Source organism: Dryobates pubescens, chromosome 5, assembly GCF_014839835.1.
Source record: "Dryobates pubescens isolate bDryPub1 chromosome 5, bDryPub1.pri, whole genome shotgun sequence".
NCBI lineage: Eukaryota > Metazoa > Chordata > Aves > Piciformes > Picidae > Dryobates > Dryobates pubescens.
This window is the reverse complement of record NC_071616.1, coordinates 14,665,482-14,680,654: the sequence shown is the minus strand read 5'-3', so window position 1 is coordinate 14,680,654 and position 15,173 is coordinate 14,665,482. Positions and strand designations below refer to the sequence as shown.

General features: G+C 46.5%; 1 protein-coding gene across 1 annotated transcript in view; it reads left to right on the top strand.

The window, feature by feature from the left end:
• Positions 1 to 15,173, top strand: part of MAP4K5 (mitogen-activated protein kinase kinase kinase kinase 5) — an 88,940-nt gene that overhangs the window by 20,795 nt on the left and 52,972 nt on the right. The window contains exon 3 of the mRNA XM_054161639.1: positions 8,930 to 8,987. Coding sequence (XP_054017614.1) covers positions 8,930 to 8,987 — 58 coding nt within the window. The remainder of the gene's footprint in view (positions 1 to 8,929; positions 8,988 to 15,173) is intronic.

The window sequence follows — 15,173 nt, the reverse complement described above, 5'->3', positions numbered from 1 at the left end:
GGTTTGTAGCACTAGGTCAAGGGGCAATGGTTTTAAACTAGATCAGGGTAGATTTACTTTGGACATTAGGAAGAAGTTCTTTACTGTGTGGGTGGTGGAACACTGGAACAGTTTGCCCAGGGAGATGGTATAGGCCCCATCCCTGGAGACATCCAAGGTCAGGCTTGATGGGGCTCTGAGCAGCCTGATCTAGTTGGGCATGTCCCTGCTTACCGCAGGAGGATTGGACTAGATCTTTAGAGGTCCCTTCCAACCCAGTGTACTCTGTGATTCTGTTGAAATGGTTTCTGGAAGCCTCTGTGCCATTTGCTATAAAAGAGCCTGGTACTGCTCTACATCATTGAAACCCAGCTGGAAGATTGCAGGATGAACAATTCAGAGATTCATAGAATGGTTTGGGTTGGAAAGGATCTTAAAGATCATTTAGTTCCAACTCCTCTGCCATGGGGTTCCACTAGACCAGGTTGCTCAAGGCCTCATCCAACCTGGCCTTGAACACCTCTGGGGGGGTGCAACCATGACCTTCCTGGGAAACCACTTCCAGTGTCTCATCACCCTCAGTGTAAAGAGTTTCTTTCTAATATCCAGTCTAAATCCACCCTTGATTGCATTTGGGTCTTTCTGCCTTATAGAAGGGAAACAGCTCTGAAAAGGAGAGATGGTTGTTAAGTGACTTTTTCCAGCAGCAGAGAGATCTGCATCACGTATGAGCTGCCCTGGCACACCTCGGGTGATGAGCGGAGCGTTGCGAGGATTCCAAATGGGAGGGACAGTTGGTTCTGGCTGGCACAAATCCCAGCCCATTCAAGTAAGATTTGCATTAATATTTGACAGAATCATCCCACTCTTTTTGTTCCTTCTTCTGCATTTTTAATCTGTCCAACAGACCTTCCAGCAAGAAGGAGAAAAATGTGTTCAGCATCTGTTAGGGAGATGCTCCCAGCACTGAGCGGCAGGGCCTTGATTCAGCCCAGTCCACTGTTTAGGTTTGCTTGTGATGGGGCTGTGGAGAATTTTGTCTTTGATTTGTTCTGTATAAAAAGGGGAGTGGGGGGGGAGAACCTCCACAGAACTACAGCAATTGCACCTGTCTGGGTTTGCTACATGCAGCCAACTAGGAGGTAAGATACAGGGGAATGTAACTCAAAACACATGAGTCCTGTACCATTTGAGTCTTTAGAGCATGCTTGTAGGGTGTGCTGCCTGCTACTGGGACTGGACCTAGTTCCAGGACTCAGGCTAAAACTGGAAAGGAATACTGGGAGCTACTCTTTGTGGCTGGAGACCAGGCAGAGTAGCTCTGCATCCACTCTATGGGCTGTGTATTCAATTCTTACACTGTCCCAGTACCAAGATCTGGTCTGCTATGAGCACGTGCTAGCCTTTTTCTCTCTTCCTCTGGGAAGGGTGATGATCAGGTGAGCATTTTAGGAGGCCATTAGAACAAACCTCAGCTTGGGTTAACCTTGAACTGCAACTTTAGGCTGATACAGCTTAAACAGTAGAAATCCAAGCTGGGCAGGGCATGGATTGAGAACATTCCTGAGGAGAACAACTTTGGGGTACTTGGGGATGCTGGTTGGCAAGAAGCTCAACAGAAGTTGTCAACGTGCGCTTACAGCCTGGAAGCCAACTGTGTCCTGGGCTGATACCCAGCAGCATGAGCAGCAGATGGAGGGAGGGGATTCTGCAATGCTGGGGCCAGCTCTGAAGTCCTCAGCACAGGAAAGGCATGGACCTGCTAGAGTGGGGGCAGAGAAGGCCATGAAAGTGATCAGATGGCTGAAACACTGCTGCTGTGAGGACAAGCTGAGAGAGTTGGGGTTGTTCAGACTGGAGAAGAGAAGGCTCTGGGGAGACCTTAGAGCAACCTTCTAGTATTTGAAAGGGGCTACAGGACAGCTGGAGAGGCACTTTTTACAAAGGCATGGAGTGACAGGACAAGAAGGAATGGCTTCGAACTGGAAGAAGATGGATTGAGATTAAGCATTAGGAAGAAATTCTTCCCCATGGGGAGGCACTGGAACAGGTTTCCCAGAGAAGCTGTGGAGGCTCCAAGCCTGGAAGTGTTCAAGGCCAGGTTGGACAGGGCCTGGAGCAATCTGGTCTAGTGGAAGGTGTCCATAGCAGGGAGTTTGGAACTAGATGATCTTTAAGGTCCCTTCCAACCCAAACTACTCTGATTTTCAATGATTATTTTTTCCCCCTCAGGGCTTTCAGAGAGCTCAGTCTCTTTACAGGAGTGATTTCCTAATATATGGGACTGCAAAAGGTTGCGGTATCCTCTTCTGAAAGATAAAATAGCAATCCCAGGTTCACACAATGAGGATTAACTCTTGGTGCTGTTAAGCTGGGTTTCTGAGAAGCTTTCTGCCTTTTTCTGAATCCCCAACTCTCCATCCAGTCTGAGTGTTAAGCTCAGCAGGTAAAGAGCTGATCTTCCAGAAGAACAAACCTCTCCATTCATTTAGATTTCTTCTCTAACCCATCACTTGCTGTCTATGTGCACTGGTGAGATCAGAAACCTAATCCAGTCTGGCAGTTCCTGTCAGATTTCTTAACACTGCCTCTTGGGTCCTGATTTTTATGGATGTTTGTTTGTGTGCTCACACATACACCAAGAAAAAAAAAAAGAAAGGCAGATGATGAAACACACCCCAAAACCTATTGTTGTGTTACAGTTACTGAGGTCTCCTGAGGACTTGCTGACCTTCATGGCAGGTCTCTGTAGAGGCAGCAGCATAGCAGGAGACCTCAGAACTCCAAAGTTGGTCTTTAGGGTTTCTTCTTGTGTGCTGGGAACAGCAGTTGAGGGATCAGGGGCCTCATCTTGAGAAATAAGTAATTTCTTTGCAGAAGTGTCTCATATTCAAACACTGGAACAGGCTACCAAGGCAGTGGTGGAGTCACCATCCCTGGAGGTCTTCAACCTGCATGTGGACCTGGTGCTTAGAGAAATGGTTTAGTACTGGTTTTGTAGTGCTGGGTTGGAGGTTGGACTAGGTGATCTTGAAGGTCTTTTCCAACCAAAGATATTCTGTGATCTTTTTGTGTGACCAGATTGAGTGTGATATAACATGGAAGTGGGGTCCAGAACTGGACACAGTACTCAAGGTGTGGCCTGACCAGTGCTGAGTACATGGGAAGAATAATCTCCCTGCTCCTGCTGGCCACCCTGTTCCTGATACAGGCCAGGATGCCATTGGCCTTCTTGGCCACCTGGGCACACTGCTGGCTCATGTTCAGCTTACTATCTACCAGCACTCCCAGGTCCCTTTCTGCCTGGCTGCTCTCCAGCCACTCTGTCCCCAGCCTGTAGTGCTGCTTGGGGTGGTTGTGGCCAAAGTGTAGAACCCTGCAGTTAGCCTTATTAAATCTCATCCCATTGGCCCCTGCCTACCCATCCAGCCTGTCAAAGTTGCTCTGCAGGGCCCTCCTACCCTCCCAACAGATGGACACCTGCTCCTAACTTGGTGTCATCTGCAAACTTACTGATGATGGACTCAATCCTCTCATCCAGATCATCAGTAAAGGTATTGAACAAGATGGGGCCCAGCACTGATCCCTGGGGGACACTGCTAGTGGCTGGCTGCCAGCTGGATGTGGCACCATTCACCACCACTCTCTGGGCCCAGCCCTCCAGCCAGTTCTTGACCCATTTCAGAGTGAATCTGTCCAAGCCACGAGCTGCTCTTGATGATCTTTAAGGCCGCTTCCAACCCAAACCATTTTATGATTCCTGTGTAAGAAAGGAATGTAGAGGAGCCCAGGTGAGACATTTCTTTGGGTCACCTTAGTTGGCTGAGAGCTCTGGGTGGTGGCAGATGTGAATTCAGAGGTGTAGGTAAGTGAATTCAAGGGTCTGTTTGGTGATACTGTGAGATGTGGAGAGAACAATTTAGCGCACTGGGGATTTCAAACCCGTACAGAGCAGGTTAAGAGTTACAAAGTGTAAGAGGTCAGAATCTAGAAAGAAATGAGAAAGTTGGGTTTCAGTCACCAGGCAGGAGGTCAGGGTGCCTTTGGAGGGTATATGCAATAGCTGAGAAGAAGCAGGCAGCACTTGAGACAGCAAACTGTTGTGGTCACTGATGAGTGAAGTTTGGCAAGGAATGAATAAGTTGGGCATGCGTGAGAGCGTTGCCACAGGAGCTGCAATTATGATTCGATTAAATGAAGAAGGCACAGACAAACAGCTCTCTGGTGAACTGGGCTGTTGAGCCAAGGCTGGAGATCAGACAGTGACTTTGAGGAGAGGAAGCAACCATGGAAATGGGAAATACTCATTTGGAGGCTCTGAGAGTGATGTTGCCATCTGAATCTTCCCCTCTTCTTCCTTAGTGTTGAAGGAGAAGGTTGCTGGACAAGGTGACTGAGCACATAAACTTAAATTCAGGTGTTCAGGTGAAATGGTTCTCCAGTTTTGACCATCTCACGTGGTTTAGTACTGCAGACCCCCTGGGGTGGAATTGTTTGGCTTGCACTCTTAAAAATAAATAAAGCTGCAGAATGCATAACTGGTTCTGAAACCAGTTTTCTGTGTTGTTTCTGGTCATTAGCCACAGAATGTGTCCTACCCAAAATGTGATTTCTCATCTGCATTGTTTTGGTATGTGGTGGGAAGCAGTGTACACAGGGATTACTGTGAGTGTCATGCTGGCTTCTCCTGCCACACAGCTTTTTAATGCAGTTCTGAGGAGAAAGTTAAGTCTTGGTGCAAAAACCTATTTTTTTTTGTGTGTGTGTGATGCCATAAAACTCTTCCAGCTCCCCCAAACTCCAGTCAAACTAATAATGCATCTCCTACTTACGAGTGTGGTGTTGGGACACACCACTGATGTGCCTAGGTTGGAAGAACGTGTATTGCTTCTGGACTGACAGACTAATGCAGGCTCTGCAGCTATTTGTAGCAGGCACTGTGTAGGTCATAACTTAGCTACTGGGAGAGCATGTCAGGAAAATCAGAGTCACAGACTGGTGGGGGTTGGAAGGAACCTGTGTAGATCATCCAGTCCAATGCCCCTGCTAAAACAGGGGCTCAGACAGCACCTTGCCCAGGATCACAATGTCCAAGCAAGTGTGGAATCTCTCCAGCAGAGACTCCACAACCTCTCTGAGCAGTTTGCTTCAAGGGCCTGGAACCCTCACAGCAAAGAAGTTTTTTTCTGTATGTCACCATTTGCTTCCTCAGCTCTTAACCACTTTCTGACACATTCCACTGAGACAAGACCACAGGTTTAGAGGAACCTTTAATCTGCTCTTGAGGGAATCTGGGTTGCGTTGGCTGGAGCTGACATGCACCGGCGGGGGAAAAGCCTCATGATTGTTGTGCTGTCACACTGAGCTAGTGACATGTCATCTCCTAGTTCATTGCAACTCTGCAATGTGATACTCAAAACCGAGGAGGGTTTGTGTTTTATATTGAACACAGACTCTCTGTGATGTTCTCTTTAGCTGCTAAAGTACTCTGGGGGTGTGCTCAGTGGAAATGGCTGAGGGTGCGGGGGTTGTTCAGTCTGGAGAAGAGAAGGCTGAGAGGAGACCTCACCTCTCTCTCTCCAACTCCCTGAAAGGAGGTTGGAGTGGACTCAATGATCTCCTGAGGTCCCTTCCAACCCCTAAGATCCTGTGAATGAGGTGGGGGTCAGTGTCTTCTCCCTAGGTGATAGGACAAGAGGAAATGGCCTGAAATTGTGCCAGGGGAGGTTTAGGTTGGATATTAGGAAAAATTTCTTCACTGCAAAAGTGGTCAGGCATTGGAACAGGCTGCCCAAGGAGGTGGTGGAGTCACTGTCTCTGGAGTTGTCCAAGAAGCATGTGGACATGGCACCTGGGGACATGGTTTAATGGCCATGGTGGTCTTATGTTGAAGGTTGGACTTGATGATGAGGTATTTCCCAGATGGAGTGATTCTATGATTGTACTCATCCTATAGCAGGCTGTAGGACAGCTGAAGAAGAGGTGACCAAAAGACTACTGCCTTACTCTTTCCCAGTAAATATATTCTGTGTCTGAAGTGGAGCAAAATAAACATGACTGTGTGGCTCCCCTCATTCAAATGTACTCTTGTTCAGGTTCCATTCTTGTGTAGCTCCGTTGGAGCTTTGCAATCCTTCTGCCAGAATCCTATAGGTTTAATTCTCATTCTGAGTAACAAGTCAAGAACTTGTCAGTGGTAGGTTAATGGCAGGGGTGTTGGAACTGGATGTTCTTTAAAGTCCCTTCCCACCCAAACCATTCTGAGATTCTATGATTCTGTCATTTCTTAGCCTTATTTCAATTTCCTTTTCTCTACTAAAGAAGTATGGCGAGAAGACAAATTAATAGATTGTTAACTACTTCTTCACATCAGGGAAATTGTGGGGAACTGCTGCTTTTGTCAAATTTCATTTGCAGTAACACCTCAGGTTGGATTCACAAAGCCAGATGTGTTGCTGTAATGCATTCCTGTCCCTGGCTTACTTGACACTACAAACCACAGACCGTGGTCCCTCGCAGGAGATGAGCTGAGAATTTCTTTAACTAACATGTCTCAAAATGATTCAAGGAATCCTTATTTGACAGTTTTCATATCTGTGTATCATGGGAGAACCAGTTTTCAGCCCTCGTCTTCTTACATATTTAATGATGTGCCAGATAATGGTAATTCATTATTGATCAAGCTTTCAGCTGACAGGTGTGGAGCAGAAAAGCTGAAAACCCAGGAATGACAGCAGAGAGAGATGTGTGCACCCGTGTAAAGCTAGTGCAAGCCAAGCTGAAGGAATAAAAGCCATCAGTTGTGTTTGCAGGCAGCGTGGGAAGCAGTTTGGGTGATTTGCTCCATCCTGTCTATGCTTAAGATCTAGTATGGTTCCTCTACCTCTGAGCATCCAAAGATGTTGAAGACCAGGGAATATTCAGCATTTTTGTCTTTGGTGCTGGCACAATAGGAGTTAAGTTGCCTTTGTATCCCTGATGTAATCAACTCAATGTGGTAAAATGGTAGAACAAGAGGTAAGGGGCACAGACTTGAAGAGAGGAAATTTCCCCTCATGTTTAGAGGGTATTCTTCCTCATGTTTTACTCTGAAGGTGGTAGAACAGGCTGTCCAGAGACGTGGTGAAGTCTCCATCTCTGGAGTCATTCAAAACCCACCTGGATGCCTTCCTGTGCAGCCTTCTGCAGGTGAACCTGCTCTTGCAGGTGGATTGGAATAGATGATCTTCAGAGATCTCTTCCAACCCCTATTGTTCTGTGATTCTCTGAAGGTTAAACTGTAGGACCAGAAAACTGAGAGGCTCAGATCTATTAATGCAACTGGTAGAGGGCTTTCCATTCCAGCAGACAATGTTTGGTGGTTGAAACCCAAACCAGGCCATGTCTAGGCTATAGATTCAATGCCAAAACTTAATGGTGGTGTTGGATAGCAGCAGGACACAATCTGGTGAAGCTCTGTGGCCAATAGTGTGTGAGCACTAAGAACCAATGATGGCAGTGATCTCTTCCTGCCTGAACCTTCAAGTCCCTGCCAAACAGTCTGTGTACCAAAGACCTTTGGCAGACTATATCCATTCCTTCAGGCTTTAGCCTGACAGTAGCTGAAAAAGGAAATGGAATATCTGTAAGGCATATGATCTTTTTTGTACCTCAGAAATGAAGCTGGTCTTCTGGAAGCCATGCAGTCGTCTTACCTGCACATCTTAGCTGCTTGTGGATAGAAGTGTGGGTGCTGGAGGTTCTATGGCCTCACCAAGATGTGTGCTTTATCTCTTATGGGAATATCTGTGTTTTATAATTGTTAGGTGTAGCAGTATCAGAGAGGTCCTAATCCTTTGTCCAGGTTTGCACACATACTTCTGGATGTTGAAAGATACCAGTGGTCTTGTTGTGGTCTAAAAACACCTCTGGTAGAAGGTGCTTTAAAAAGGTGGTAAAGGTTTCCTTTGTGGTTAGCAGATAACTATCTGTTTCTGCTTGCAGTGATTTGATCTGTTGGACTCAGATGTTGGGCTCTGTTATACACTGGAGGTTCTCTTTGAGTTCATCTAAGTCATATTTATGTCTTTGGCACGCCTTTTGACACCCATCCTTTGGCTGAACACTGCAGAACTTTGAAAGGCCAATTATTGGTGATTTTTTTTGTTTCTCTTCCCAGCCTTTCCTGATTTGGAAGTGTTGACAAAACTGAAGGGTTCATCTTTTAAGGTCTTCTTTTAACTGTTGTTAAATTAAGATGACATCTCGTCCATGTGCAAGAGAAGAATGTTTTGTTCTCTGGTGGCTTCCTTCAGTTCAGTCCACAGGGGCAAGTTTGCTTGGCATCCTCATCTTAAGCAGCTATCCAGTGAATGAAGCAGTGGCATTTTACACTCATCAGGCTGTGTGTCAAAAATAATAAATTTTAGCTCTGGTGATGGTGACACCTGTGTGGGTCTTGAATGTCTCCAGAGAAAGAGATTCCACCATCTCCTCTGGGCAGCCTGCTCCAGGGCTGTCACCCTCATGGTAAAGAAGTTTCTCCTCATGCTGAAGTGGAACTTCCTCTGTTCCAGTTCATACCTGTTGTTCCTTGCCCTGTTACTGGGCACCACCAGAAAGAGACTGGCACCTTCATCTTGACACTCACCCCTCAGATATTTATAGACATTGATAAGATTCCCTTCTCAACCTTCTCTTCAGACTAAACAGCCCCAGGTCTCTCCAGTCCCTTCACCATCCTCGTTAGCTGTGTTGAACTCTCTCCAGCAGATCCCTGTCTCTCTTTAGCTGGGGAGCTCCGAACTGGACACAGTATTTCAGGTTTGGTCTCAGCAGGGGACACCCTCCTCCTCATGTACCCCAAGATACCATTTGCCCTCCTGGCCATGAGGGCACATTAGATAACTTGCTGTCCACTAGGACTCCACGGTCTTTCTCCATTAACTATCTCTTGCCTCTCTAATTTCAGGCTAGAAATCTTCACACGGGAGAGCTGGCTGCTGTAAAAATAATCAAGTTAGAGCCTGGTAAGTTTTACTTTCTTTCTGTATTTTTTACTTCTGTTTTCATTCTTTCCCCCCATATGTTTATTTTCACATGGCTGTGAAGCTCCAGACAAAGGAATAATTTGGGGGGGTTTGTAGTTTCAGTGGTTAGCTGACAGGAAGCACTGCAGGTGAACCATTACTTCGTTTCTGTTCTGCTCACTGTTGCCCGGTTTGTTCTTCTCTGCCTTACCATTGTTGCATAAAAATACACTGCAGTTACCGTGGGTTAGCACAAAGAGAAGATTAAGGACAGGCAGCAAATTATCATAGAATCATAGAATCATTTAAGTTGGAAAAGACCTTCAAGATCATCAAGTCCACCAGTAAGTCATATCCCCAAGCACCACACCTGCACAGCTTTTAAACACCTCCAGGGATGGGGACTCAAACATCTCCCTCAGCAGCCTGTTCCAGTGTTTGGGAACCCTGATGTCCAGCCTAAGAAGGACATTCTAGGATATGGTTTAATGACCATGGTGACGTTAGGTCAATGGTGGGACTCGATGATCTTAGAAGTCTTTTCCAACCAAAAGAATTCTATGATTCTAAACCTCCCTTGGTGTATCTCAGGCTGTTCTTTCTTGTTCAATCACTAGTTACTTGGGAGGAGAAGCTCTGGGATAGCAGGGAGCTGGTAGGCTGAGTCAGAAGAAGAAAGGGACCAGACAGTGATGCTAATGACCACTGGGGAAAACAGAGTCCTATGCTTTTTACCACTAAGTCTGTGCTGAAGGAAGAGGATGGCACCATCATTTCCCCATGCTTTTTCTGCTACTCCTCCTAAAATCAGGAGATGCAGGAGAAGCCCACTTGCTGCCCAAGAGGTTTGGTGAGCTGAAGCCTGATCCTAGTCGTGCATAGGGAGTTGAAATCAGAAACCACATCTTGAGTGGAAATGAGGAGAGGAGATTTTTATCTCCTCAGTTATCACTCAGTCCCACCTCAGGGTCTTGTGTTTGTTCAAAGTTGAACAGCTGCCTGAAGATGAACTGGCTCTCAGTCCTTTGCTGGGCACTCCTGTTGAGAGTCTGGCTCTGGCTCCTCTGTGAAGAGTAGTGGTTAGAGCTCTCTTCAGGCTTGTCCCCAGACTAAAAAACCATTCAGTTCTGCCAGCCTCTCCTGTGTCAAGTCACTTTCCAGATTTTCCTCCACTTTGCTTCCTAAGGAGTCTCTGCTTACTCCCTGTAGCTCTCCAGCATTGGAATCTACCTCTCTGTCTCCACACATCATATTACATTCTTAACTACTTCATAGCCCGTGAGTTCTGGGCAAGTACATTCACAGAAGACTCCTTCAGCCCCCATCCTGAAGTGCCAGGACCCTAAACAACTGTTCTGTTCAGGCAAACCACAGCCACACATGGAGACTGACATGGCAAAGAGAGACAGAATCTGCTGTGCTGAGGAGGGATTTGGAAGGTCTGCAGCGACCAAGTAATGAGAGGTTACTTAGAATCATAGAATTGTTTTGATTGGAAAAGACCTTTAAGATCATCAGGTTCAACTGTTAACAGTACTGCCAGGTCACCACTAAACCTTGTCCCTCAGCACCACATCTACATGGCTTTGAAAGTCCTCCAGGGATGGTGCTCCCCTGTATAACCTGTTCCAGGGCTTGACAACCTTTTCAAGGAAGAAATTATTTCTTATGTCCATCCCACTGGCACAACTTGAGGCTGTTTACTTTTGTCATACTGCTTGGTACTTGGGAGAGCAGACCAATCCCCACCTCCCTACGACCTCCTTATAGGGAGTTGTAGGCAGCAATGAATCATAGAAGAGCTTAGGTTGGAAGGGACTTCAAAGGTCATCTACTCTAACCTCCCTGCCATGGGCAGGGACAGCTCTCAACCAGGCTTGGTTGCCCAAGGCCTCATCCTATTCTCTGTACCCTTCACCATCTTTGTTCTCTGGACCTGCTCCAGCACCTCAATGTCCTTCTTGGAGTGAGGAGCCCAAAATGAACCCAGTATTCACCCATGTCCTAACACTGTAGAGGACAATCCCTGCCCTACTTCTGCTGGTCACACTGTTGCTAATAAAGGCCAGGATGAAGCAAATGTTTTTATTGTGAGTTTGAAGAAGCGCTCTGAAAACTGAGCTGAAGCAGAGGCCATATCCTCTGAGAGGGGAGAGCAGAAACCGTTAGAGGCTGAGCAGCCCCTGCTCTTAAGAGCTATAGCGAAAAGAGCAAGACTCCAGCCCAAAGTCAGTCCTCACTACTGAGGATCCCCATTTTAATTAGCACTGATGACCATGTATTCTGTGTTTCATTGCATTGCTGGTCTGACTTGCCACCTGGAAGCGATTTCTTCCAGTTTGGGTTTTGGTTTTTTAATACATCATCTTCTAAATGTTGCCAACCTGATCTCCATCCACACAGCATTTACACCCACAGCCTCTTGGCAGAGATCATAGAAGCAGAGAATCTTGCTGGGGTGTTGTTCTTGGTTTTAAGGGAGGTTCACAACATGTGTTGACTTGTTTATTTTTTTCATTCTCTGGGATGCCTACAGACTCTGCAGGGTGGCTGGGCTGAGAGGCGGCTTACTGCCTGTGCAGGAAGACATGGCTGTTCAAGATCTTCCAGCTTTAAAAAGAAATAAATCAATCAGCTGCTCCTCACTTCACTGTTCTGATTAATTTTAAGGACTTTAAATAGCTTTGTAGGATGTTACTTGCACAACACCATCAATTCCTGGACCAGCCCAGTGCCAGAAGCTGTGGGAGGCAGCTGTGGTGGTCCCCTTGCGAGGGTAGTCCCTCCAAGCACCAGCACAAGCTCTTGTCAGAGCGTAAGGCACAGCTAGAAGAAGGATGGTAATAATTTTTTTAAGTTAGTCACCAGAGAAACAGGCTTGTGAGTTACAGACAGCATCTCTTTCAGAGAGGAGGAGGTGGCTCGTGGATGGGAATTAATTAGCAGACTGGAAAAATAAGAGCTTCCAACTCAACACTTGTTTAATACATAGGGGAATTGGGAGCAGAAGACAAAAGACTCTGAAGCAAAGAATGCCCCAGAAAAGGTGAGGATTGCTTTGAATTAAAGCTGCAAGAAACAGCACTCAGTAAGATGGCAGTGTCTGGGGAGACTTAAAAATTGCTGACATGGCTGGTGGGGATGAATTGCTGATTGCCAGGTTGGAAGGGACCCCAAGAATCATCTGGTCCAACCTTGAATATGAAATGTGGTTTCTTCATGTTACTTGCTCATCTGCAGCAAGCAGCAAGTGAGTTGGTAGTCAAAGAGCCTCCAAGTTAAGCTGAGACCCCAGCATGAAAACGTGTTTTATTTTGTCTGCTTTTACCTTTTTTTCTGTCTGTTCTCCAGACAAAGGAAACAAACTCTCTACTCAGAAGGTTCCTGTCAGTACTTCAGTTGAATTTTTGGGCAGTGTGCTCTATCTGCTACCACAGACACTTGAGCTGTGCTGCTAGAATCAAAATAGTGTTTTCCACTTTTTTTTTTTGGCATAGGCTTTGGAGAGCATTAGATGAAAAGTATTATGGCACGCTAATGACATTTCCCAGCATTCCCCCAGTACAAATGCTTCAAATAATTTGGGAGCCAGGTCTATTTCAGAAACTAATCCAACTGTACTCAGCAGTGGAGAAGCCAAAACCATCTGAAACACTAAAGCCACTTCCTTCTATGGGTTTAGCAGATGAAGCCAGAGAGGAGTCAATACAAAGAGGTGTAGCTCTTTGCCACTCCAGTTTTCTGCCACAGAACGTTCTCACTGGGAAAGGGTAATAAACAAAACCATAGAATCACAGAGTTGTTTTGGTTGGAAAATACCTCTAAGATCATTGAGTGCAACCATCAGCCTAACACCTCTATGGCCATAGAACTGTAGAATTATAGAATGGTTTGGGCTGGAAGGGACCTTCAAGATCATCTAGTCCCAACCCCCCTGCCCATGGCAGGGACACCTTCTACCAGACTGGGCTGATCAAGGCCTCATCCATCCTGGCCTTCAACGCCTCCAGGGAGGGGGCATCTACAGCCTCCCTGGGCAACCTGTTCAGTGCCTCACCACCCTCGATGTAGTTAATTTCTTCCTAATACCCGGTCTAAATCTTCCCTCTTCCAGATTCAATCCATTCTCTCTCTTCCCATCACTACAGGCCCTTGTAAAAAGTCCCTCCCCAGCTTTCTTGTAGGCCCCCTTCAGGTACAGGAAGAGCGCTGTAAAGTCTCCCTGGAGCCTTCTCTTCTCCATGTCCCAGAGTGCCATGCCTACACATAGAATACATAGAATACATAGAATACATAGAATAAACCAGGTTGAAAGAGACCTTCAAGATCACCGCGTCCAACCCATCAACCAATCAAACACCACCCAAACAACTAACCCACGGCACCAAGCACCCCATCAAGTCTCCTCCAGTGATGGCGACTCCACCACCTCCCCAGGCAGCCCATTCCAATGGGCAATCACTCTTTCTGTATAGAACTTTTTCCTAACATCTAGCCTGAACCTCCCCTTGAGTACATCCAGAGACAGTGAATCCATCACCTCCCTGGGCAGCCTGTTCCAATGCCTGACCAATCTTGTAGCAAAGAAATTTTTTCTACTATCCAACCTAAACCTCCCCTGGCATAATTTCTGGCCATTTCCTTTTGCTCTGTTGCCTGATAGTACACAGAAGGCACCAGCCCTCACCTCACTCCAGCCTCCTTTCAGGTAGTTGTACAGAGCAATGAGGCATTTTAAAATATACTAATAGCCATTGTAAATATTGCTGTGATGATAAACAGAATCCTCAGAGATCCTTGACACTCAAAGAGCTGGTGGAAATCTGTGGTGCTCTGTACCTTTTTGCTTTGTTACAGAGGAATCTTGTTGCTGGGTTTAGTTTGGTACAGTAATTGTGTTTTTTCCATCTGATGTACCTGTAAAGGCCAGAAGTAACCAGTTACCTATTTCAGGTTGGATCATGAAGTGGAGCTGGAACTGTTCAAAGGATTTTGTACAAAGGGAACAGTCACCTGAAAATGTGTAGCACAGTGCTCAGTACATTCAGAACCAGGGCTGGTTCACTATGTTTGTTTTGTATCTCAGATGGGGTGGCTGATATTCCACAGATCTGAATCAGGTTGAGATGCAGGTTTGTCTTCTTTGCACTATGGCTGTAGCACAGCAAAGACCAGGGATGAAGATTCCAGTGCCTGAAAGGGGGGGTCTGCAAGAAAGATGGGGAAGGGCTTTTCACAAGGGCTTGTAGTGATAGGATAAGAGAGAATAGATTGAAGCTTGAGGAGGGCAGATTTAGACTGGAGATTAGGAAGAAATTCTTTCCAGTGGAGGTGGTGAGACACTGGAACAGGTTGCCCAGGGAGGTTGTAGATGCTCCCTCCCTGGAGGTCTTCAAGGCTAGGCTGGATGGGTCTAGTAGGAGGTGTCTCTGTACATGGTGGGGGGATTGGAACTAGATGATCTTCAGGGTCCCTTCCAACCTAAACCGTTCTATGACTCTATGACTTTGGGAGCTGAAGAGGGGTATTTTGGCAATGCAGCCTTCTTCTCTGTGTGATAAATTCTCTAGGGATTCTGTGAGCTGTGGAGAAGAATAAGCCCGAGGTTTACTTAAACCTGCAGGGGTTAAACTGTAGTTGGCAGTGCCTGGGGTTGAAGAATATGATGCTAACATACTGGTACAACTTACTCCTTCACTGCCTGGTGGTGTGTGATGTGTTGGGCCTGTGATTATGTCCCTTGTGCATGACACTTTAAAGAGATACGGGCTTTATGCACAGAGCAGCATCTGGCCAGGTGCTACCACAAGCCCTCATGTCTGATTCCAGTGCTTTTTGCTGGCTGCCACCTCCCATGGCATCAGGCTGGCACCACCTTAACTCCAGAGGACACTGCCACTGGTTTTTGGGGAGAGGTGAGTGTACAGCTCATTACACCTTTGCTGCATCTGTCTGGGAGGTACCCAGGGCTGAATTCCTCAGTGCCAGAACCACTGGACATTGCCTTGTACTGTGCCATGTCCTGAGTGGTACTGCCATTGTCACCCATCTGCTCAGCCTGCCTGAGGAGCATACACAAAGCAAAACAGAGACTGTGTGATCCTCTGATGTACAGTGCTCAGCATCTTAATGAAACTTAACTTCTCCAAATCTCATCTAATTTTACCTTGCATACCTGTAATGCAT